Source organism: Pleuronectes platessa, chromosome 14 (genome assembly GCF_947347685.1).
Source record: "Pleuronectes platessa chromosome 14, fPlePla1.1, whole genome shotgun sequence".
Taxonomy (NCBI): domain Eukaryota; kingdom Metazoa; phylum Chordata; class Actinopteri; order Pleuronectiformes; family Pleuronectidae; genus Pleuronectes; species Pleuronectes platessa.
This window is the reverse complement of record NC_070639.1, coordinates 22,513,550-22,539,031: the sequence shown is the minus strand read 5'-3', so window position 1 is coordinate 22,539,031 and position 25,482 is coordinate 22,513,550. Positions and strand designations below refer to the sequence as shown.

Genomic DNA, 25,482 nt, shown 5'->3' with positions numbered 1-25,482 from the left:
GAGCATGAGTAGAAGAGCAGGTTGCTCCTCATAACGTCCTGTTGCAGGTGATCAGTGCTCGTCTGGGAATAAACCCAATGTCCAGCCGAGGCCTTTAAAAGTTCTGTCCCATGTCATATACCTTTGCATTGCAGTTTTTAGAAGTCAGGAGATGAGGAATCAGACAAACTCAAACACACTTAGACAAATATAGATGCTATTTTTTAAGAGGAAATGATTCTGCGAAAAGAAAACCCTGAATAAATATGATATCACTTTATAGACTAAAGAGTTTGACTAATTTGTTATTTCCCAGATTTTCTTTGAATTTTAACTGTTCATGTTCACTGGACAAACCGTAAAGGTTCAAATTCAAATAGTAAAGCTAACTAAGTACTATAATAACCAACTTATGAATTATATAGCTGTATGTATTGCAGTTACCTCCACCATAGTTAACGTGCCATGTTATAGAAAAGTAAAAATAATTCCTGGATCCGCGCGTTTATCTGGATCTGCTCCAAACTCTATAGATAGAACATATATAGATTGAGCTGTAATGTCCATGTATGGATGAAGAGACTGGGTTTACATGGAGTTCCATTACATCTGAAGTCTCTAACAATAACATCCTGCACCTCTCTACATAAGAACATGAGACGGTGACTGTTTCAGGAAATACTTCAGTAACGTGGGCGTGAGTCACGGGTTGGAGACTGGAGAGTGAACCATGGAAGTGAAATCAAAGTGTTTGGGTGTGGAATTCTCTCTGTTGCTTGTTCTTCACTGCAGCGATTGTGCACTGACCCTCCGTGAGATCAGTGTTTTAATAACTGGTACAAATGATGGACAGAGTTATGAGAATAAGAACTTTTATAGACTAATCTGGACTCGGTAGCACATCACATGATCAGGAAACCACAGAGCAGTTGGGTCGATGATGATGATGAGTGATGATTAACAGCAACACTCCCAGATAAACTCGATTTCCTGAGAAGCAACGTCTCCTCTCCTCCCAGAACAGATGCAACACGACGCTCAGCTGACTCGGCCGAGAGAGGGGGGGGGGACTCCGAGCTCGGGATGAGCCAGGATGTCAGGAAATCAGATTTTACACTATGGATATTATTATTATTATCTTTATTATTTAAACTATCTAAGCATTACCCCCGATTGGGAGTAATATAATGTATAATATTATCACAAGTGCATTAGGACCATGAGGTTTGTGTCCTCAGGCTGCGCAGAGCCTCTTGATGACAGAACAATGATTCTTTCTATTCGTCTGTACTTTTTTTTTCCTTTATAAATTATGTTTATGATTGTCCTGGTGTTTTTAGAGTCGGCTACAATCTGCTCAGTGGCTGTGTGGCACAGTGATGTTCATCAAGTTTCAAGATTCTGCATATAATCATGATTCTGGATTCTGGAGTGTTTAACCATCTGTCCAGTTTCTAATTAAACACTTTAAATCTCCATCTCTTCTCCGAATACAGTTCTGGTTTTCTTGGATGACAAAACAGATTCAGAGTTATGAAAGTTGATGTCCTGCTGATTTAAACCATTTCATCATTCCAGTCAGTGAAATATACTGTTCATCAAATCAAAGCCTCGTTCTGGCTCTAGAAAGAAGTCTTTGATATCACGAGCAGCCTCTGTGCTGATGAACAACTTCCCCGTCTTTCTCATGCGTTCTAAATTAGTTGTTACACACACACACACACACACACACACACACACACCTGGCTGCAATTGCACAAAGCGGAGGAAACGCACATGTCAGAACCGTTTGTGTCTGTGTGTCTTTTCCCTGGCGTTCGCACAATGGGCTCTATTTGTGTGAAAATGCCTGCGGCTGCAAACTGTGGCCTCAGAAGCATCCTCATGTCTGAGCCTCAGAAATCAGCCGGATGTTTCCTCTCCCTTCGCTCCTGGAGGCAGCTCTACTGTCTTCCATATGTGGGATGTGTGCGTCAGCAACACAACATCACACCTGTCTGGTAGAAGGAGAACGTGTAGATCTTTGTGTCAAACCTTCTGGTGGGTTGGTGTTGGATTATTCTTGGTCCCTCACTCCTCCCTGGTGGTTTAGTCTGGTCTTCTGCACTCTGTATTCTGGGGCCTGCTCACCCAGACTGTAATTTACCCTTTGCATTGACTGTTTATGTTCCACTGGAGCTTTGTGTGGAAGCAGAGGATCCGTGGTGTCACTGGCCAGCTTTAACTCCCGGTCGCTCTGTTGTGTAGCTGTTGTGTGTTGATCTGTATTTCTCATTACAACTCGTGAAGAGACCAAAGTGAACAATGGACTGATCCCATGTGTGCAGAGTCACAGAGATCCACACAAATCAATCAGCTGCACTCTGACTCACTCTTCATTACTTCACCAGTTCACTAAATGGGAACTGATCTGCTGCTGAAGTTAGTCCCCAACATATTTTCATATTTTTTGAGTAATCATCAAAGTTACCCAGCAGTTTTTGTCTTTTTAGAAATGAAACTTCTTACTTGTGACCCATTTATAAAGAAACTATTTAAAACATATTTCGGGAACATAACATAAATATTAAGGCTGTTTTTGGTCAGTATTGGTAAAATCTGGTTCAGGGCTGGAAACAATTCAGTGTGTGACACATTCACATTACACGGTAACGATAAACACAATCACTAATCAGAAGTTCTTAGGACACGTTTACTTTGTGTTTATTTATTTTGCTCTAAAGTTTAGGAGACACGTTTTTAAACACTGAAAAATATATCATTATAAAATAAAACAATCGTTCATTAATCGTATTAAAGGTAAAGGTTTGAAATATTTGTGATGTTGATATTAAGTCTTAGCCCAAGGTGCAGACATATACCAGAAAGATCCACTAGGACCAGACCAACTTTCAATATTAAGGGGGGGGGGGATATGAGCTGTACCCAATTGGGAGTGACCCTCGTCTTTTGTTGGAATCTGACCGGCTCAAGGACACTGAGTTTCCCTCCTGTGTTTGTGTGTTTGTGTGTTTGTGGCACACAGAGAAGTTCAGGGCATTTTTGGTGGAAAACAACACAAACAGTTGGCCGCTCCATCCCCAGGTCCAGGGCTGAATTACAGTCCTGTCATTCAGGATGCTGTAATTTGCTGTGTACAATGTACAGTTGTGTTTCTTTAAATACAAGTGCCCTAAGACATGTATACACTCCTTCTCGGCTCCATACAGTCAAGCCTGCTACTCACACCGAAGGTTCCTGCTTCATTTAGGACGTAACATCTGTGTGTGTCGGCCTGAGGTTGAGGCCGAGCCCACCAGCTCATGACATCATGGATCTCTCTGATGGTTTTCTCTTCTGCTCCCCACCAGGAAACCTTGTCTCGTTCTTTCATCTCTCTCCCTCTACAGCCGACCTTCCCTTCTGCTGTCTGCTTTCATGTCCCTTCCCCTCCTTCCCTCTGCATCCCCCCTCTTCATCCCTTTCTCCCTCCTTCTCGCTCGGTGTCCCGATGTGTCCCTTCTCTCCCCCCCCCCCACACATCTAGCTCCTCTCTCCCTCTCTCTCCGGCCATAGCTGTATATGGCGTGGAAGGAGAGACGAGCTCCACGGATGGGCTCTCTGGTCCTGGCTCGTGGAAGCAGGGCTGTCTCTTTGTGTAAATATTTGCACAGAGGGGTTATGGATGGTCCCACGCTTTTCGAGGTGGAGCCCCACTCCGCTGCCGGCCACATTAGGGCAAAGAATGGTGCCGAGTGCCGCGCTAACACAAAACGGGATGAGATAGGATGACACGAGACACGACACGTAGTGGGGAGAGTTTGAGGTGTGAAGCGTTGCAGGTACTGATCTCACCTTCTCTCTGCTTCTGTCTTTGTGTTTTGTGAAACAGGCGCCGAGCAGTGACCTCCCTCTCAAACATGTAGACACCATGGTGAGCCTCAACTTTCTTCTTCTTTGCACATTTCACTCACTGACCTCTGGCTCACTGGGCTGAAGGAGCCCGTTCATCTGCCTCTGTGTATAACCCTGCCACAGATGATGCTTGATGTAACAAGTGACATTTCAAATAGCTCAATATTCTTTAGAGATCAGCTTTTTACAGTTTGCAGGAATCTACAAATCATTATTTTAGTGTCCACAGTTAGTTTGGCACATGAATCTATTTGCTGCTGATGATGGCTGACTGATCAAACTGTCTGGAACTCAAATTGTGTCGTTACAAACCAGACCCAGCTGAATGATTTCACACTGCTACACAATGTGAGGCAGAGTTTTCAGTTTGTGTGTCTCCTCGTGCACTCAGATGTGCAGGTGTGGGTTTAAGGTCTGGATTAAAATGTTTCACATGGAATCAAACTGAAATTGAATATTCAATTATTGGACATTTATTGTTTTATATCATCCAAAGTCAACATATATGGAAAATCTATCCTCCATCTAATTTTGATTTCATCGAGCATAAGTACACACGCTTGGCGATAAATATCACAACCTGATTCTTCCTCTTCTCCGAAAAGACAGATCTCATCATTTACATTATATTTATTTTCGGAAATGGTGATTAAAATGATACACAATAGTTTTCCATCGACACAATGTGTGCATGTTAGGTCAACACACACTAAGAAAACTAGAACATACATGTTTGGCTTGGACTCACTTGGCTCTCGTTGTCCGTGACACAACTTCCTGTGAGTTGTGTTCTGTCTGGGAGAGGACGGCTCAAGTAACCAACTTAGAGTTACCAGCCAAAGCCAAGTTCCCACTTTCTCCACAAGGACCAAAATAAACACACAACGCACCAGTGTGTGTGTGTGTGTGTGTGCGTGTGTGTGTGTGTGTGTGTGTTTTCTCCTCCTTGTAGAACAGAAGAACACAGACGTGAGGACAGGAGCCTCATTTGAGACAAGTGTAGACGTCTCACTGTCCAGCTTCTCCTCCCAAGTTATAATTGTGGTCTGCACCTTAACTCCGACCACGTCTGGACATTATGCAGGGCAGAGATTATGCATGAGTGTGATGTGAGTGTGAGTGTGTGTGTGTGTGTGCGTGTGTGCAGCTGCTACTCTCTGGTCATGGGCATTTGCAGTGTGGTTGCACTGTGACGTCGGGGAGATATGCGCCACGCCTCATCGCCTCGGAGCATCAAAAAGATTTGTCTTATGACTGAATGAGTTCCTCTTGCTCGGCTGGTTCAGACTCCACTTGGTCGGCTGCTGCTTCTCGGATTCCTTAACCTGGTGCATTTTGTTTACTGTGTTGATAAGCACCAACGACTTCATACATGTTCTGTGTGAAGTCGTCTATGTTAAGGAAACTATTTAAACTCTTAACACACTTAGAAAGTCCCTTTACAGAGTCAGGACGTTGGTCAGACTTGATTTTAGATGCAAAGTTGTGTAGAGCAACAGTTTCCTGTTTGTGTATGTGCACGTGTTTGTGTGTACAAACATGCATCAAACCCCACGTTTGCCTAAAGGGTCAGAGCGGGGGGGCAGATGCAGATTTAGATCCGTACATGGGGGGGGGAGGGAAAAGTTGAATTCGAGGGTGAGAGATAACGTGATGGGAGGCAGAGTGAGAGAGAGAGAGAGAGAGGGGTGGGGGGGGCAGCACACACAGGAGACGGAGAGAGAGAGAGAGAGAAGAGAGAGAGAAGAGAGGGAGTGGACAGAGGAACTATACTGGGAGCGCTGTGGAGGAGACTGGTCTGAGCGGGAGCATGAAGTGGCCCACGGCAGGCAGCGGCCCTAAATAGAGCCCCTCGGTTGTTTTTGTTTTTCTTCTTCTCGTTCCGCTTCTCCTCCTCCTCCTCCTCCTCCTCCTCCTCCTCCTCCTCCGCTGTCAGAGAAAGAGAGGGAGAACTTTCCCAGGAGGAACTTCACTGCCGGACACAGAGCAGCTCTCCAGAGATGAACCGGGGAGGGTCTCTGAGAAGGCGGCTCTCCTCGCTGAGGGGGGCATGGCGATGGAGTACGGGTTACCTTTTAAGGACGGTAGGACGAAGTGGAGGATGGATGGATGGATGGATGAATGGATGGATGGATGAATGGATGGATGGATGGATGGATGGATGTGGAGCCTCATGGCCGGAGGGATCCCCAGTTGTCTCGGGTTGTGTAGCTTCTACTTTCCTTGTGCGCTCCTTCGCTGCTTTGTGATTTTTTTCTGCCATAGAAAAAGTTTCTCTCTCAGTTTTCTACCAGCCCCCAACTTCTTCTGCCTTCCCTCCCTCCCTCCCTCCCTCCCTCCCTCCCTCCCCCTTTCCCTCGTTCTCTCTCTCTCAGATGGTTAATTTGTATGGCCTGCTTGTAAAGTCAACCTCCCCAGATGGTTTTCATCTGGAAACAGGCCCGCGGGACCCCCCACTCCAGTTCCCACCTCCTCCTCCTCCTCCTCCTCACCCTCTACCTCCCCCCCCCCCTCCCTCCCTCCCACCCATTGGAAGTTGTCAGAGGAGAGAAGCAGGCTTTAGGATTCGGACTGGGAGGTGTTCAGGAGCTTACGTCTCCAAAGTTGTGTCCGCTGCTCTCGATTACTGATCTGAACCCGAGGCAGATATGATTCATGATTTTCCCTCTGTTGCTGGTTGTGGGCTCGTGTTTAAAAATAGAAACTTATCTCATGATTCACGTCAGGGTGACGCTTCAGAGTTTATACTTGAACATAATGTCTTTCACTTCTTTTAATGACAAAAACATCTGCATGAAGTTACTGTCTGATTTCTGACTCTGGCTCAGAGTAATGTGTAAGAGACAAAGTGTGGATTCACTCCTCCTGCTCCTCCTGAACTCTCTGGGCTCTTCCAGTCTCTAATTAAGATGCTGCCGTTTTCTACGTGTGTTACTGGTTCAGCTGGTGGCACCAGTTCATCTCGGTATCGCTTCACCGGCATTTCTCAAACACGATAACCTTAAAAAGTTTTGTTTGCTGATGCACAAGAAGACGTCCGGCAGCTCTCAGGCGTCCTCATGCTCTGTCTCTGGACTCGTCTCTTTAATCCTTTAGTTACACTCTCGTTATACTCAGTGAACGTTATGGCCCCTTGCAACCCACTCACATGTTTAGGCCAAAACAAAGACAGAAATGTTGTGGGAGAAACGAACAGACTCATGGGAGTTAATGGGAGAAAGTGCATTTGGCTTTGTTAAAGTGGGAAAGGAATAAAACCCTGGGAAATATGATCTAATTAGCATATGTCTCATATGTGTTCGTCTCCTTACTAACTCCACGATCTGTCTCAAAGTGGAACACACTTCAGGACCATTCATCTTATTGGCTTCACACTCTGTGTAATGTGAGTTGCCTGATGAAGTGCAGCTGATCCCCGTCATGGCAGCAACATTCATGGAATCACTTCTAGCAAGTTGGCCTTAGAGTAAAAGCACCTTTGTTTTGTTGCTTTATATCGAGCTGAGTTACTAAGCTTTTATTTTGTTAAATGAAAAGTTGTGAACTTGGGTCTGAAGATTGGGTCAAGGTGCAATGTTTAAAAAATAAAATAAAATCTTCTCTGCAGATAAACCAGGTAGGATGAACACAAACTTCACTCTGCACCTTAGACTGTTTAAACAATAAAAAGTGTAGAACTGTTTGAGGAGGACTCAGTAATGATGAGGAAACATTTTCAATTAAAGGTTTAGAACAACGTTGCACCTCTTTACCATCACTTGATCCAATAGTAGTTCAATTCCAGCATCGGGGAACCTCCTCATAACAGAGGGTCTGACTTTGCTCCCCCCCCACGACCACAGCAGCAGTTTAAATAGCCTCCCAGTCGCCCCACCCAGACATCAGTGAAGATAATCACGTCTGTTTTCAATTACTGGACTTCGGTCTCGACTTCATCCACAAACCTTTGACTCTTCAGGCAGCGCCGTGTAGTGCTCTGACAAGAATCCACAAAATGAGAAGAGATCAAACCTGATGAATTTCTGATATAAAACCAAAAACTAAAGATTAGGATTATTGGGCTTATTTGATACTTTAATTGACTCATTAACACTCACATATTTAACTGCTCACACATGCTGTGCACTGACCTAGAGTCAGGAGAGCAGCGCGGACTCAAACCCCTCCACGCTCTTGACACTGGTGGTTAGCCAACCAGTCTGATCTAATGGATGCTGATGGAGAACAGCCCCCTCCTGGGTGCATGTGACCCAAACACCGCAGGGGAGTGAACAAGTCCACATGGCCTTTGACCCCCCCCCCCCCCCCCCCCCCCCCCCTCCTCGAGCTGGTCCGAGGGGGAGGCGAGTCAGGCCGGACTCACTGGAGCCAAACACAGTCGATCACCTTCAGCCACACTTCCTCTGCGGGGGGGGGGGGGGGGGGGGCTCTCTGCTTGGTGCATTGTGGGTAAAGATCCTTAAAATGTGGAGCGGAGCAATAATCAGAATTGGCCTCTCTGGGTTTAGTGAAGGGTCCTGTTGTATCAGAGCATCGGAGCAAGTTGGGTCATAAATGAGTTCAGCTCCAGGCTCGGTGCAGCTGACCTGAGGCCTGCTCTTATCAAACGGTTCCCACGCACTCTGCATGACTTTCACAACTTCCAATATGAAACATCAAAACCTCCAGAAACCCATTTATTTCATTTAATGATCTGCCAAATTTCAAACTCTTCAGATTCAACATCAGAAACAAGACTGAACCCGTGTGGAGACGCCAATCAAAGATCTTTACTGCAAACAGTAAATCACTGCTTCGTGATACTGTGACTAAATCCACCTTCGATTCTGCTGACATCATGGACTCTATATGTTATTAATATTAATAGTACCATTAATAACTATCACCTTTGATGAAGAAAGTTGTGGATCATTTTCTAACCCAGTCACCAATTTCCCTGCGAATAATTCATTGACCTCGAAGAAAACAAATCTATGAATGTTTTTTGGGGCAGCTTGTTTAAATATAAGATGACTGTTAGCTCTAAGGGGAAGATATGCACTTTATGTTTTGTTGTACTTTATTATATTATATGGAAGTCTTGATAAAGCATGAAACAAAAGTTATGTTGATGGACAAACATCATGACTCGTTGTCTCCTCCTCCTCGTATTTCACATATTTTGTATAAGCCAAGAGTCTTTAGACATTTTGGATTCAGGAATTGTTCATCACCTTTATACACCTTTCAAAATGAGAACTAATTCAGAGATCTACATTTAAATATTCAGGCATATTTAGGGATTTGGGTTCCACTCTAGTTAATAAATATTGTGCAGGACAATGATGAAGCTCTGGTGTTTTTCTTTGTGTCTTTCAGGGCTCGACAAAATCCACAAAGAGCATGGAGTCCCGGCGCCGACCATCAAGGTAGAAGCTCCTCTGTTCTCTTCTCTTCTCTTCTCTTCTCTTCTCTTCTCTTCTCTTCTCTTCTCTGCTCTTCTCTTCTCTTCTCTTCTCTTCTCTTCTCTGCTCTTCTCTTCTCTTCTCTTCTCCAACCTCTGTCACATTCCGGGCCTGAAATCCTCAATATTTAAAATAAAAGTCTGGATGTAAGAGGATATTTGCTGTTTTTAAAATGTCTTATCAGAGGCACAATTAAAGCAACATGCCCCTCCACTGACCTGGAGCTCCCACTGCTTTGCTGGACAAAAAAGATATTTGGTGTCGACCCCGCTGACCTCAGTCCCCCGGGAACCACAGATGTTGCCAGTTGTGTAATTAATCTGTAAAACCTGACCCCAGAACAGTTCACGTCGGAGCGCCACGCTCAGCTTGACTGGCAGTTTGACCTGCTCAGAGTAAAGTGAAGAGATCATAAAGAAATCATGTACACAAACTACGTGTGAGTTCATCCAGTGAATTTGATTACACCCAGTTAGAGTCGTGTTAAAGCTCAGCAGCAGCACGGTCATGTGATTGGTCGTCTCTTATGTAAAAACTGAATGAAGTCCAATCAAACTGTTTGATCCAGTCAGGCTGAATAACATATTTCAGATGATTACAGAGGAATATACTTTGTTAGGCAAAGGGTTATTTAATAAAATGTGCAACAGGGTTTTAGACTTCATGAATCTTGCTTCATAAATTCTTGTGTTTTGAAATTTAGACCTTTATACGATGTCCTTTCAAATTAAAGTCAGGGAACACTGAGAGAGCATTTAGACCTGATCCTTGTTAAGACGTGAAGTTACATTAAATGTCTACATCTCAGCTCCACAAAATAGATCTGGGAACAAATATTTACTGTTTGTAAGCCAGATGTTGTTATTGTTTGTTTTGACGAGAGGACGTAAACACAATTTACGCGTAAACCTCGGATTCGAAAATCTTTATTTGGCCGTTTAGCGGCAGCACAACAAGCTGTAAACACAACTGTGACATTTTTATTCATCTTTATAAACTCGTTGTGGGCTGGAAAATCAAAAATCAATAAAAAAAAAAAAAAACAGGGGCTGAAAGCTCGGACTGTGAGAGTCGGGTGATAATTCTCTGTGGGTTTGTCACCAGGAGCAATAACTTCCACATTACTCAGCTGTTTGTTGAATAACAGTGGAGAGGGAGTTACTCAAATCCAAACTGACAATTCACTCGAGGTGTTTGGGCTGAAAATAATCATAAAGTCATGCGTTTGTTTGATAAATATCTAATTCAAAACAATAAAGCTTCATGAGAAACTGTTGGTGTTCAGCCATCAGAAACAGGTTTGATCAAAACCCTGGATCAGTATTTAAAAACAGTGGAGAGAAAGTCTTAGTTGTTTCTTTTTATTACTATGAAATATTCTCTTTTGTAATAAATACCTGGCAGGATTTCTTCCCGGGCTTCTGTCTCCGGTTTCCTGATAAAAACATTCCTGCTTCCCAGTTGGTGTTTGTCCAATCGGCTGCGAGGAGAAGATCACTGCAGCTCAAATTGAGCGTGATGAGATAATGCATCATTCGCCAAATGCGATATGCAGAAAAAAAAAAGAAGAAGGGCAGATCGCTTCATCTCTCCAGTCGATGTGGAGCGGGTTGGAGCTCAGCCGGTCAGCACATGCTGGCGGATCTGGAACAGAACCAAACCACTGGTCTGTACTGGGCCAGACTGCAACCCAGAGGCAGAGGATTTATACATATGCAGAGATGGACTAGGAGAATGGAAAGAGAGAGACACTGAGATCGATGAAATAAGGGGAGAGAGAGAACACACCAGAGAGATTCAGGTTGAAGGAACAATGAACATAAGAAAACACGTTCCTCAGCTGAATGTTAAAGTTAGATATTAATCGTGGCACATGAAGGAAAGCATGTGCGGCGTCTCGGTTTCTCCCTCTATCTGCAGTCATGGATGATATTCAGTGAGCGTGTTCTGAGTGGCTCCAGATGTACAGTTACAGAGCAGCTTACAGTGTTTGCATGGCGGGGCCGAGCCGATCCCCCCTCCCAGACATATGAGCAATTTCCTTTAGGGGCTACTCACCGCTGACAAATGTGGGAAATATGCTGCAGTCTGGGCGCCCCCCCCCCCCCGCCCCCCCCAACCTCTTCTTCTCACCCTCTGTGTTTGGTTATTCCCTTCTCTTCATATCCTCACTGTCTCTGCAGACACGTGGGAATGAAGTCTTGAGAAAGACAAGACCCACTGGGACACTTACAGAAACTAAAGTGGGAGAAAGGTGTTGAGATGGAAGCAGCGGGTCAGATTCTGGGTTTAAAGAACTTCTGAGTTTTTTTTTTTCGAGGGCATTTTAAGTTTTTAGTTGATAATAGAGTGAAGTAGAGATAGAAAACAGACCTGCTGCTCAAGGTGTATGCGTCCGTGTGGTTCAGCCAATCAGGTCATCTGGGATTTAAAGGTTTTATAGAAAAAGAATGAATGAATTATGTTATATTAGGTTAGAATAGGATTGGTTAGAGGGTTAGGGTAATATATGTTTTAAATTAAGAAAACAATAGGAAGGCATCACCTGTATTTAACGCTTCCAGCAGAGGACATAGTCATATTCATGAAATAATATAAAATATGAAAGAGAAGAGTATCTATCACTTTTAGCTGAGTCATGATAAATGTGCGCTACAGACACAGCTAGAGAAAAAGATTGGAACTTAATAAGCAAATAATTAATAACAGACAAATCTGCAGTTGTTGAATCTAGGCCTTTTCTTACATGTGTCCTTGGCGTGTTCTAGTTTTAAAAGAGCTCAAACTAGCTGGTCTGGTAAACACGGTCGCGTGTGTAGACATCACATGTGCTGCATGACTCTGAGTATTAAACTCTTCTATCTCTCGCTGTCCACCAGTTGTTTTGTCTCTGCCCAGTGGGGCGTCTGAAATGCACATCACCGCCCAGTTCGGTGCACGAGTCTTGAAAGTGAAGGAAACCCACTTCTCTGTGTCTCTGAACAGGAGCGCCAGTCTGCTGCAGGCCCTGGAGGAGAGCTACGAGCTGGACCTGATCTACATCACCGAGAGGATCATCTCCGTGTCCTTCCCCAGCAGCGTGGACGAGCAGAGCTACGCCGCCAACCTGCAGGAGGTGGCGTCCATGCTGCGCTCCAAACACGGACACAACTACCTGGTACGGCTTTCCTGAGCGCACACACACATCTGCACGACCCCTGGAGGCGGGGGAGCAGATCAGCTCTAAAGAGTGAATGAAGCAAAGCGTGAAGGATCAGACGGGAACATTTAGTCATCGCAGCTGCTGGGATCAGCCGATCGTCAGCTGCTTCTCCTCACTTCCAGCCACATGCACATAGCGCTGGGGCTCTGGAGCACATGTATCTGTTGAAGTACAGGGGGGGGGGGGCGGTGTCTTTCCTCATGCATAAGAGGAACAGACTGAAAATTAAAATACTAAACTTCATTTTCACGTCTTCTATATAGAAAATCAACGAACTTAGCTCCCGGCATCACACAGCTGATGACCCAGATCTTTAAAACCTGCAAAGGATGATGATGATATGTAAAAGTGAAGACTGACCCACAGACTTTAAACATTTCTCCTCCTCTTCCTCTCTTTGTCACCTCCTCCTCAGCTCTTCAACCTCAGTGAGAAGCGTTATGACATCAGCCAACTCAATCCAAAGGTAAACCCCGACAGCTCCTCTTCCTCTCTCCTCTCTCCTCCTCCTCTTCTTCCTCTTCTTCTCCTCTCGTGTGTCCTGTTACCACCGATCTCTCTCCTCCTTCCTCCTCAGGTGTTGGACTTTGGCTGGCCGGACCACCACGCTCCCGCCCTGGACAAGATCTGCAGCATCTGCAAGGCCATGGACACCTGGCTGACCGCGGACAGCCACAACGTGGTGGTCATACACAACAAGGTGAGACCACTTGGAAGACGAGTGGACGCTGTGGGGGGGTGGAGCACGTGTCTCCAGACAGTAGAGGGAGCTCTCAGGCTCTTCTGAGGACCTGCCCCCCCTCCCCCCCACTGCAGCTTTTCTTTGAGTGTTTGTGTGAGAGTGTGTGTCTTTGTGTGCTGGTTTGAGTCGGTCTGTGCTGGACGTGGGGTTAGGAAAACACAAATTAGGGAGGCCAGGCCCACCACTCATCAGGACCGTTTAAGTTTATTTACCCCTTCACCCTTTACAATGCCATAAAACCTGCACTGAGCAGAATTTTCCTGTTGTTGCCCTAAACTTACATTACAACACATTACACTCTTGTGGCGAGCCGCACTCCTCTGGCTCCCACACACGCTGACACAAACCATAAAGAGGACATTTCAAACACAACTGCTCCACCTCATCACTCTCACGTTGACCCCACGGTGTTCCCGATTGTGTGTTGTGCAACGGCAAGAACCAACCATGGGATCCTGAGGCCTCCCCATTCCAGGACGTTCCCACTGGGAGGTTGCAAACCAATCGGCTGCTATAACGACTGGTGTTGTTTTCCTGGGAGTTGAGCAACGCTGGTGATGAGAGCGTGGGCTCAGACGTTGTGGTGGTGGTCACTAAGGAAGCAGGGCCGAGTCGGGTTTCCACATATCAACAAATCATTTCCACTGCAGCCCCGCACTGGTTTTAAGTGGCCACAGTATTTATAACGCGGAACGCACTTACTCTCCACAGGCATCCTGGTTTTGAAGATGGATTGATGGATAAAAAGAATGGAATTCAAGACTGGTTTGATGCCATAGTAACACATGCTTTTTGACCATATAAATAACAGGTATAGTCACATATATATATATACTTGGGTAATGTCAGCAGTCTTTAAAGGGATATTCCACCAGTGACGAGAGGCTGGATTTTCAACCTGTGAAAACACCATTAAAATGTCCCTGAACATATAACCCTGATGATGTCATCGGGTTATCTCAGCTGGGGCTCGGGGATTTCAGATGTTTATGAGAAAGCCTTTGTCACCGGGCAATTAATGATGCAATTATGCTGCATTATGGGAAATATAGCATCGAGTCTTTTTAGTAACGGACCCGTACGAAGATGTTAAAGTCAGAATATCTTTGTCTCTGAGCTCAGATCAGTTTTAAACCGAACTTCTTCTTCTCCTCTCACATCAGCCCACTTGTCATCATGCTCTGTTTCACTTTAAGAGTTACATCAGTCCACTAAACTATTTTGTAAAAGCTGCAGGGTCTCAATTGTGCGTCTTAATTTCGTAAATAGGAGGAATGCATCTCAAACAAAACCAGGATGACATTACTCAACAGAAACATTTTCAAATCAGAACCTCATGGATAACAACCTGTTGATTTACGTCTTTTCAGGGCAACCGGGGCCGGACTGGAGTGGTGGTGGCCGCCTACATGCATTACAGCAACATATCTGCAAGGTAGGTCTGTTATACACACCGGCACTGAAGAGCTGTACACTTTGCAAAAGGGTAGAGACAGTCTGAGAGCGAGAGGAAGCACAACGATTGAAAAGAGAAAAATTAGAAGTGGAAAGAAAACAAGAGAGAAAGGGGGGGGGGGGGGGGGGGTGGGGGAAGATAGAATATATTAGGAGCAGACATGAAAGGAAAACTAGATGACTCCAGATTGTTCATCATAAGACCAAAGCCCACATCCGAGGAACAGACAGAGATGTGTTGAACAGACCGAGGAGGAGGAGGAGGAGGAGGAGGAAGAGGAACATGAGACTGCAGAACAACACTTTTATTTGGAGATCTCCAAAACACAACTATCTGATATGATAATTGTGAGCAGAAAGCGAGGAGTTAGCGTTAACTACCACTGCATCATAAGACAGAAATTATACACACAAGTTTTTAGATTCACCGAAATAGAAAAACAGTTTGTAAAGCAACACAAACAAGAAGAGGAGCGCATGACTCCCTGTTGTGTTTTTTGGGAACAGCGATAATTAGCCGGGGAAAGAAAAAGGAAAACATGCTCATGTCTTCTCTGGACAAAGAATTAGAGTTCTCTCTATAATCCCATCATCCCACAAGTCAATTCAAAAGCTTTGGTGAAGTCCATTTATTAAACTGAAGTGGCAGCAAGAAGCTAGAACGTGAAGCAGAAGTGACACTCGCCCTAGAGGCCTATTTTCAGTCTGTAGTGTGATGTCTGACATTAATAACGCTGTAGAATAGTTTTGTGTATAAAACTACGTAACTGTGATAAAGCTGCACCCATACTTGGTGTCGTAGATATTAAATTTGCAGACACTATAGATTTGAAAGACAGTTGTTCTCACCACAACCTTTCCGTTGGCGTGCAGCGCCGACCAGGCTCTGGACAGGTTCGCCATGAAGCGCTTCTATGAGGACAAAGTGCTTCCTGTGGGTCAGCCATCACAGAAAAGGTCAGTTTTCGCTTCACTTCTTGTTTTTTTCAAGTAAGATTTGACCCTGAAGTGAACTGACACATTCCCGAGCTGTGTGAATCCACTTGATGACAGTGGAACAGGTAGGAAAACATTTAGTTGGGATCTGGTCCTTGAGAAATATGAATCTAATCTGAATTTCCTGATGTTGTCATTGGTTCACCGCAGTTTCAAAAAGGAAAATACTAGACCATGGTGTTGACTGCTTGTTTTGATATTTATTGGATGGGGGTCTCTCGTAGCGGGGGGAGTTTTGGGGGCAGAATAATACTCTTATACTTTCATCCCTTTGATGGAAAATATTAGAAATCATTTAGAGTACAGGGACTGATCATTGTGTCCATGTCCTCAGGTATGTGGAGTACTTCAGCGGCCTGCTCTCCGGTCACATCAAGATCAACAACAAACCCTTGTTTCTCCATCACGTCATCCTGCATGGGATCCCCAACTTCGAGTCCAAAGGAGGTGAGATGCTGCTCACACGGATACTCACTCACACATCAGGCGTTTCCATGCACCTCATTTATCTTTGACTTCTTGTGTTTTCCAGGTTGTCGTCCATTTCTCAAAATCTACCAGGCCATGCAGCCCGTCTACACATCTGGGATCTAGTGAGTCTTAAAAAACGTCCTCGCACTCGAATGCTTTTACAAGATTCCAGGGATCTCGAGCTCCTAATGGCTCAATAATAAAAAAGTCAGATTTTCCTTTATAGCCTCTCCTGTAACTCCCCTGCCCCCTAACACACACACACACACACACACACACACCAGACACACACACACACACACACACACATCATCCCTCTTGCCAGTTTACATTCACATTATTTTATTAATCTAGCCTCCCCCAGCTGCAGGCTCTTGTTTCCCTACTTCAGATCCTGCAATCTCTCCTCGTGTTATTTGGGACTGGAGAGCCAATGAAATAGGCAGACAGGCATCTGTGTGGACGCCTGAAGGCCTTTTCCTGCCAGAGGACCCCGCTGGTTCCCAGGGCCAGACAGGAAACAATGGATTCTAAGGCTTTCTGTTGTTGTTATGGGAAGGAGGGGAGGTTTAGAGGAGAGGAGAGGAAGGGAGAGCTGTGCTGGGTGAGGCTCACACAGTCTACACTTACATGGCCACACATGCACTGGTTGTTATGAGGTGAATAATGGAAAATCTGAGGGATCGTATCAGAAAAACACACACGCTAAGTCCAGATCCTGCAGTTTCCAATAATAAATTGATAATATCTTCAACAGATTTGAATTATTGGGGCCCATACCTGTCGGGTTGAGGCAGAACTTTCCTTTGAAGATGAGGTTAAAACAGCTGTAACACAAAGTACAACACTATAGTGTCTCTTCCTGTCTGCTGCTGGGTGCTGGGGCAGATAGTGAACAACAGGTTTATCAGAACTTGTCCTGAGGTTCCAACACGCCACAGAACACACACTGCAAAGTCAGGTGATCGTTCTCTGTGGGTTTCTTACTGCAAACAACACACTTTTACATCACACACACAAACACACACACACACACACACACACACACACACACACACACACACACACAGACACACAGACACACATACAGTCCTCTGATCCATAAACGTATGTCTTAGATCAGCTTTCATCTCCACCTTCTTCCCAGATCAGTTAAGTGCTGTAGAGTTGCTTCTGTAAATAGTAAACCCCGCTGGTTTGAAACCAGTTCTACTACATCCATTCTCACAACAGTGTTGGTGCCATAAACACTTTTACAACACACAAAACAACCAAGTGTGAAACATTCAGAGCTCGTACACTTACACACTGTCAAACCCGCCCAGCCCCAAAATCCCAGTCCTCCCCACTCTCTCTCTCTCACATGCTCCCCATTAGCACTCCCAACCCTTTGATCCCACTCTCCCAGTTTAGACAATCGTGTCGACACTAATTCCCCAAATTAGCCCAGAATCGCACAACTCCTACACTCTGGGATGGCCACTGCTGGACACTCGCAGCAATAGAGATGATGTGGATCATGTGCACTTACTTATGAGCAGACAGGTCACTTCAAATAGGAACTGGAGCAGTGCTGTGTCAATGTTCATAGTAATAATAGTAATAATAGTAATAATGATAATAATGATGAAGGCCGTTGATGATTTATGTGACATGTTGATTTTCTCCTTCACAGTAATGTTCAGGGCGACAGCCAGACAAGCATCTGCATCACTATCGAACCTGGTCTTCTTCTGAAAGGGGACATCCTGGTAGGAACAACACACACAAACACACACACACACACACACACACACACACACACACACACACACACACACACACACAGACACACACACACACAGCAGCCAGAGCTTAACGACAGAGTTAAATACTGGTTTAGTTTCTCCGCTGTTCGAGTCACATTCTGTGAATTTAACGAGGAAACAAGAAACTGGAGAAACTGCCACTGGATTTTTTTCCTTGTTCTCACGTGTGAAACCAATAACAAGGAAAAGTTTATTGTCCTACTTATTCCAGCGTTTGGCCTAAATTATGATAATCACAGAGCATCTGCACGGATGATGATGCACAGATTTTTATAGTTTTTTTTTTTACTGAGGGAATCCTGTTGGTTTTTCCAGTCTCACGTCGGGGGGGTGTATGTACTGTATGCATGTGCTGCAGCAGTTTATAGAATCCATTCACAGAAAGAAAAAAATAGGGCCATAAAAAGCAGGGGAAAGACACTTGGCCCGGGTCCTGTACCTCAGTTTATAGACCCTCATTAGCACACAATACGTTTCCTGGAAACTATGATGTCAAAATGGCCGCGGGCTTCCTTTCCAGCAGCGTTTGGGAGCACGGTCCTAATAAGACGTGACATCAGCTTGGAAAAGGATTCTTTTACAGATTTTTCTGGAAATCTAGAAACTAGAGAGTGAAAGAGATCCTCTGCTTTATGTTTGCATGGATTTTTTTAGCAGAACAACTTCACAGATCAGCACACGTTCCTGCTCAGACCATAATGTTATCCATGAGGTGTCCTGGGGGCTCAGCATGGAGCCTCGGAGGATTTCAAAAGGCTGCACTCACTGTGCGCTCGGGGCTGTTCCGCTTCGGCCCCTCAGAGCTCATATCTCATCTTTTATTTAAGACGGACTAATGGATTCTGCTGAATGCATCATCTGACTGAGCCGCCGCCTGCTGAGGCTTGTTATTATTCAGATTACATGGAAAGTGGGGACTGCAGCCTCATGGTCAAACGGGAGTCGGCCTGGAGTGTGCGCCGGCATACTTGAAAAACTGCAGGAGTGTGTGTTAGTGCAGGTGAAATGAGTTGTGGATTTTGTGCCTGCTAATAAATTACTTATTGCAGAATGATAAAAAATTATATATATATAATTAAGGAGGAAAATCTTTCAGGTTTTTCTCTCTCACTGGCCAGTTAAGAGACCTATTAGTCGTCCAAAATATCCCAATAAACAATTTACTGTAAATTACATCTTATATGGGGTTAGTTCCACATTTTAGTTTCTTTCCGAGTGTTGGATGAGAAGATCGACACCACTCAGGTCTTTTATTGTAAATATGAAACAGGAGATAAAGATGTGGCAGAACTGGCCCGACTCCATTTGAAGACATGAACTCCAGAGAGCGTCCACTTGGCGTCCCGACCTTCTCTGGCGTTTTCCTTTCACACATGAACAAAGCAGCAGATTCTCTCCTCACAACCACACAGATATCTGCAGAGCATCAGGTGACGGGTGCTGAAGAGGCAGGAAGTCACGGATTAATTCTGATCTGCGTGTTTTTGTTTACCTCGCTGCAGGAAAGAGAACAAACCTAATTCTGTCAAACTTTTAGAGATAATCCGTTTCGCAGGAGGGAGCTTCGGTGAAAATTGAATGTGCTGCGTGAATACGTCCCAGAAGCAGCATGTAAGCCCAAAATGAATGTTTTCCTTCTTCTGTTTTTTGTTCTTGCACTTGGCCCGGCAGCATTGTTTTCCTCATGAACCGGACTCCTCAGTGGGAGGCTTACCGACTCCGGAGAGCTGGGCTGAGCCACAGGATATTTTACTTTGCCTTCCTTTCATCCTCAGCCCTTATAAGTCCTGGTCTGATATGACTCCACAAGTCGAAAAATAGGTTTTTTTTATACCAGCTGTCAGTGTAGTAGATAGATAATTGGGATATTCACTCTAGCAGTGGGATGCTAGTCTCTATTATTCTTTACAGTTGTTGAGGTTTCACTGTAAATCCTCCTGCAGTACCTGTGGATGTGAGGTCCTTGTAAAAGCCCCACAGGTCCAGGCTTCACATCAGGGACTCTGCAGGAGGGAGGGAGAAGATTTTCCCACGTGTGGTTTTTAGTGTTGCTCTTAAAGCTGTTGTGCAGGGAGAAGCAGTGCAGATAATAACGTGTGTGTGAAGAGGCCATACATCGGGAGGGATATATATATAAAAACTGCCTTAAATGCTTTCTCTAGCCGGGAGCCAGGGTGGTGAAAGACCTCGCTGTGAATCAACCTGACAGGTTTCTGGCTCCGCTCCACTCAGATCCTTTCATATTGTGCTCACTTCAGGTTGTGAGTGGATCAGCTTTGAAGCCGTGTGGAGCTCGACTTCAGGAGCGATTTGATTCTGCTGAACACAACATTTAGTTTGTTCTCATCAAACCTGACACTTGGTGTAAATAAGCCCCGACACTATTATTCATTCGGTGTCACTGCTCGATAGAGAATCGTTTTAAATTGTCCTCCTCGTGCTTTTTGTCGCCCTCTAGCTGAAGTGCTACCACAAGCGCTTCCGCAGCCCGTGCCGGGACGTGATATTCCGGGTGCAGTTCCACACGTGTGCCGTTCACGACCTGGGGATCGTCTTCGGGAAGGATGAGCTCGACGAGACGTTCAAAGGTAACAGATGAAAAACAAGTTCCTCTGATTCACCGCATCAAGCAATTACATGATTTTAATACAGCAAATGTTGCTAATGAGTCACGGCAGGGAATGTTATTCACCTGTAAAGACAGTAGACGTATTTCATTATAACCTGTGTTCTACTGTAATCACTCAGGAACCTTATTTTATGTTTTCTGCAGACGACAGGTTTCCAGAGTATGGAAAAGTAGAGTTTGTTTTCTCCTTCGGGCCGGAGAAGATTCATGGTAAGCATCAACGTGTCTGGTTTTTCCACAAACATTAATTTTGAACGTTTGCTTTTTAGGTTGATATCTGTTGAGATTGAAAGACATTCACGTTTCTGCTCTGCCTCTTCGTACTTCTGGTCAAGGTATGGATCACCTGGAGAACGGGCCGAGCGTGTCGGTGGACTACAACACCCAGGATCCCCTGATTCGCTGGGACTCGTATGAAAACTTCAACCAGAGCTGTGAGGACCAAGCAGACGGTGAGTTCGGCTGATGGAGGTCCTGACGTAGAGAACAGGGACTCACCTGCAGCACCGTGGGATGTTCAATAAGATTCAATAACTTCTAGATGAGATTATTGTTGAAGATAAATTAAATATAATTCTAAATAAACACATAAATGCAACACACAGAGACGGTACAAGCACACTCCCCCTCTTGTGTCTATAAAGTTAACAAGTTGATAATTACAGTAGCCCTTTACAGCCATTGCCCTTATGGCCACATACACACATGTGCAATAACCTGAAAGTTATTCTGAGTAAATTAATCTCACTTAAGTAACATCAGGTTCACCTCAGTGCATGTGACCTCAAACTACTTGATGACTTTAGCACTCTGCCTCTTAACAATGAGGGTCCGCTCAAGGTCAGTGAGTGGACATGCTCCTCTCATCATCTATAAGGTGGCTTTACATGCGTGTTACACACATGTGACTGCGGCAATGTGTTCTAATGTGCTTGAGAGGAAGCTGTGCTGCTATTCTGGTCTCATCACTCACACTCACACACACACACAGCGTGTAACCAAGTTGACCCCTGAAACAAGGGTGTGTTTGTCCTCCTGCGTGACACAGAGGACAGATTCAGCCTCTGTCCTGATGGACTTTAAAGACTTGCTTCACACTCTTATCTTTTTAAGACTCCCACACGACCGGGTCAAACTCAGGTCACGTTGAAGCTCATGATGGAAACACACAGAGTTGCAGTTGTGAATCAATGCAAACACACGGCGTGAGGAGGAGCATCAACGTCACCCTGAGTCTGCACTGAGAGGTGCAGTCCTAGATGTAAACTGTGTTTTGAAAGGGAGGAGAGACTTTGGCAAACGCTGAATTCATCTGTGGTGAAAGTACGGCCGCCGAGAAGCCTGAGGCCCGGTGGGACCGGCCTCTATCGAGTCCCAGGGCGCCGTGCGAGACATTCCTGGGTTTCACCACAGGCGTGGACAGAACCAAACTATCGAGGGAGCGGTGGTCACTCTGTGGCCAAAGAACGCTGCTGTCTCCGCCACCCAAAAAAAGGAGGAAAGGCCACGCCCTCAGTGAAAGTGGCGAGCCTGTTGTTCAGCCTTCAGGAGCGGCGGCCCGTGTTTGGATCATCAGTTTGTTTTGGAATGACTATAAGTAGAAACCTGGTATGTGTTGTCAATAACACTCCTTTTAAAGAGGAGTTCATAACGTCTGTGTGATGGATGACAAACCACCCAAAGGAAATGTGCTGTGACCTGACCCTAACCCTGTGAGAGTAAAATCCTGTCACACATATCTCACAGTTATAGCATTATCTAAGTCAAAGTACAGATTCATAAATTAAATGGTTCAAGTTAAATTCTAATGACTTATAACAGTTCATGGCAGAGGAATCAGCAGATTCTGGGAAGCAAAGGCAATTTTATGAAAATTAAATGAAACACAAAGTGAGAAAATGCATTTGTAAGTTAGAAATGTCAGGTTTATATTTCGTTGAACAAATTAATGATCATATTCAACAAGTGAGGAAATACAAATTTTCAGTTCAGAGCATTTTACCTGATCTCAAAGGTGAAAAGGACAAAATTACATATTTTTGATTTAAAAAAGTAGGCTTTCTCTATATTAATGTTCTTGATTCCTCCCGTGTGTTTCTATTAATCTCCCGTTATTAAAGGTCACAGGTCGCTTGGCTTCATTTTATCAGTTCCAATAAAACATCATCCACATACTCGGGGGGGCTTGAAATAGGCCTCGCTAAAATAGCATAGGTGTTAGTCATTCCGTTTCAGTGCAGGTGAGTTGTGTGTGTGTGTGTTTGTGTTTGTGTGTGTGTGTGTGTGTGTGTGTGTGTGTGTGCGGTTGCTTGTGTGCCTCATTTTACCTTCTGTCATCCGATGATATGGTCAAATCTGAATTTGAACACGCACAAACACAGACACACACACGCTCAATTTCAACTTTACATACGAGCAGAAACACACAATAAATATAATCAACTGCACGTACACACAAATGCACAAACACACACAATCGCCAGCTCTTCTTTTGGCTACTTGAGACTTGGAGAAGTCGATAAGACTTCAAGCCAGCGCCATAATAGCCTTTTGTGCCTTTTGTGCTCCATTCAGCCGGCACAGTGCACTCTGAATTCTCAATGAGCTCAGCTTCCAAGTGGCATTTAAAGAGCGTTTAGAATGGTTCCCTCTCACAGAGACAAGGGTTTCCAGGAAATCTGGCTTCACACTTGTTGGTGCTGAAAAGGCAGTTAACTCCTCTGATGGAGAAGCAGTTAGAGCCCAGAGGGGAAAACGGGAGAGGATGTGTCTTTGGTTAGGAGTAGAAAGTATTGTTGTTGTTGGATTTGCAGTTTGCTTTTTCTGAGCGCGAGGCTTCTTACAACATTTCTTTTGTCATCAAGGCGTTGCACAAATCCTAAAATGATGGGGCCGGTGTTTTGATGGGACAGACGCTGGGGGGGGCGATGTCTGTGTGGTCGCTGGATTCTAAAGATTGATGTCAAACTTTCACTACAGCTGTTGTGGGTCCATGTCAACACAATGTCTGTGTATTTGTGTCTTTCCTGCACCTTGTAAAAAACAGGAGCAAGAAAAATACACAAAACATTTCAACATTTACACAATTCACTCATGCAGACGTCGGTATTTAGTTATCAAAATAAAGACACATAATATTTGTCATGATCAATTCCTAGTCAATGAATATATTTTATCCTTATCACCTGTTGCTTTGCTTGACAAGGTCTCAGGATCAGATGTTACTCATTAATCTCTTCACGTGTTTTTTATCTCCTTATTTTTCTGGAACGGAAATATCTGACCTACAGTGAATGTGTGTTTGTGGAAGTTAGACTGAAATTGATTAATTGGTTATGTATATATAACACATATTGTCAAATGGGGAGATGTTTGAGGTTTGTCATCTTCCCTCATTTATATAAATGGGATCAAGAGGGAGAACTTTTCCTTCCTGAAGCAAAAACAAAAACTTTCCTCTTGAGCTTTATGTTTTAGGGTTTATTTGGTTATTGGCTGATTATTGATGTTAAATCATGGAATGAGTTCTCAGAGAATTCCCTCAGAGAGCAGAGCCTGTCTTCTCAAACCTGACTGGATCAAATCATTTGCCATGAAGTCGTTTCTGACTGAAAGATCAAGGTCTGTATATACATAGAAACAAGGATCCAGCTTGGAAAGATTGATGAGTTTTGACTTTTGGCTCATTCTCTGCATTGTTGGAATAATTGCGATGAGAGATTGGAGAGAGAAACGATGAGATATGTACTATGTCTATACTGGTGGCTAACTCCACTCCATTGTTTCTCTGTTCTGGTTGAAATAGACCGTTTCCTGAGAATCCTTTTCTCTCTCCTCCGAGGAGCTGGAGGAGTTAAAGGCTGAGAAACTCCTCCACTGGCGTGTGAAGCTCCTTTGTGCACACATGCACAGGAGGAGGAGTGACGGGGAATGTCATTGTGGGCTTGTCTCTTCACCGCTGCTCGGCACAGACAGTCTCTCAGAGTCACTGCAGGGCCAACGGGCGTCCAGCGATTCTCCGACCTGCCTGAGAACTGAGGGCGACTGGCGCCTCGATTCAAGCTGTGGAGGAGTTCCTCCCTCGAACCCGTGTTCAGTCTGTTGGAGAGAAACTCCGCCACACGTTTAACAGCTGACGTCTGTGGCAGCATGTGAGTAGCTCCCTCGATCCTCTGGACGTGGGCATCTGTGGCAGGAAACTTTATTTTGTGGGCATGTGCTCAGTGAATGATTGACATCAGGTTGTTTATTATCCAGGGATTCGGCCACAAGGTGTTTCATTTGTTAAATGTTTTTTTACTGCGTCAGCCAAGCAGGTGAATCCTCGAGGTTTAATCTTTTCCACGGCTTTTATCCAATACTGATGAAATGTCTAGGTGCATTGAAGGGACATGCAATCTGTTTAAAGTGGCTTATAGGATCTATTCGGAATTAAAATGGGCTGAAAACACAAGCAGGGAGATGATCATGCAGCCATCTAACCCTTATATTGACTTAATTTATTTAAAAAAGAATTAAGAAATATAAACTGCGAGATTTCTGAACTACAAGAATAAAACGTTTGGATTGAAATGGGAAATTTAGTTTTTAAAGGTACTGTGGCGATTTCTATTCTATTTCAATTTTTTATTTCTCATGTCTCTTTGTAAGATTACTTTCTAAAGCCTTTAAGTTACTGTTCCTTCAAGCTCCAGTACACTTCCCCCCGTGTGGCCTGTGTCTTTGTGACGCTCTGCACTTTCTCTACAGGAGGTCGATGCTTCGTCTTTGTTCCCTTTCACATTAGTCGCAGGGAGATGTTTGTGTTTTCATCCCCACTGTCTTAACTCACCCAGCAGAGGCGACCGTGTCGGCCCTGGTGG

At 44.6% G+C, this 25,482-nt stretch overlaps 1 protein-coding gene across 5 annotated transcripts in view; it reads left to right on the top strand.

Moving 5' to 3' along the window:
* Positions 1-25,482, top strand: part of tns1b (tensin 1b) — a 116,229-nt gene that overhangs the window by 64,112 nt on the left and 26,635 nt on the right. For 2 of the 5 annotated variants that reach the window (XM_053439500.1, XM_053439496.1), the window contains exons 5-17: positions 3,851-3,892; positions 9,232-9,281; positions 12,303-12,474; positions 12,935-12,985; positions 13,097-13,219; positions 14,632-14,696; positions 15,590-15,673; positions 16,047-16,159; positions 16,245-16,305; positions 17,859-17,934; positions 20,450-20,579; positions 20,765-20,832; positions 20,952-21,072. In XM_053439500.1, the coding sequence (XP_053295475.1) occupies positions 3,851-3,892; positions 9,232-9,281; positions 12,303-12,474; positions 12,935-12,985; positions 13,097-13,219; positions 14,632-14,696; positions 15,590-15,673; positions 16,047-16,159; positions 16,245-16,305; positions 17,859-17,934; positions 20,450-20,579; positions 20,765-20,832; positions 20,952-21,072 (1,156 nt within the window). Of the gene's footprint in view, positions 1-3,850; positions 3,893-5,673; positions 5,958-9,231; positions 9,282-12,302; positions 12,475-12,934; positions 12,986-13,096; positions 13,220-14,631; positions 14,697-15,589; positions 15,674-16,046; positions 16,160-16,244; positions 16,306-17,858; positions 17,935-20,449; positions 20,580-20,764; positions 20,833-20,951; positions 21,073-25,482 lie in introns of those variants that run through there. The other 3 variants (XM_053439497.1, XM_053439501.1, XM_053439499.1) reach the window with 3 other exon arrangements.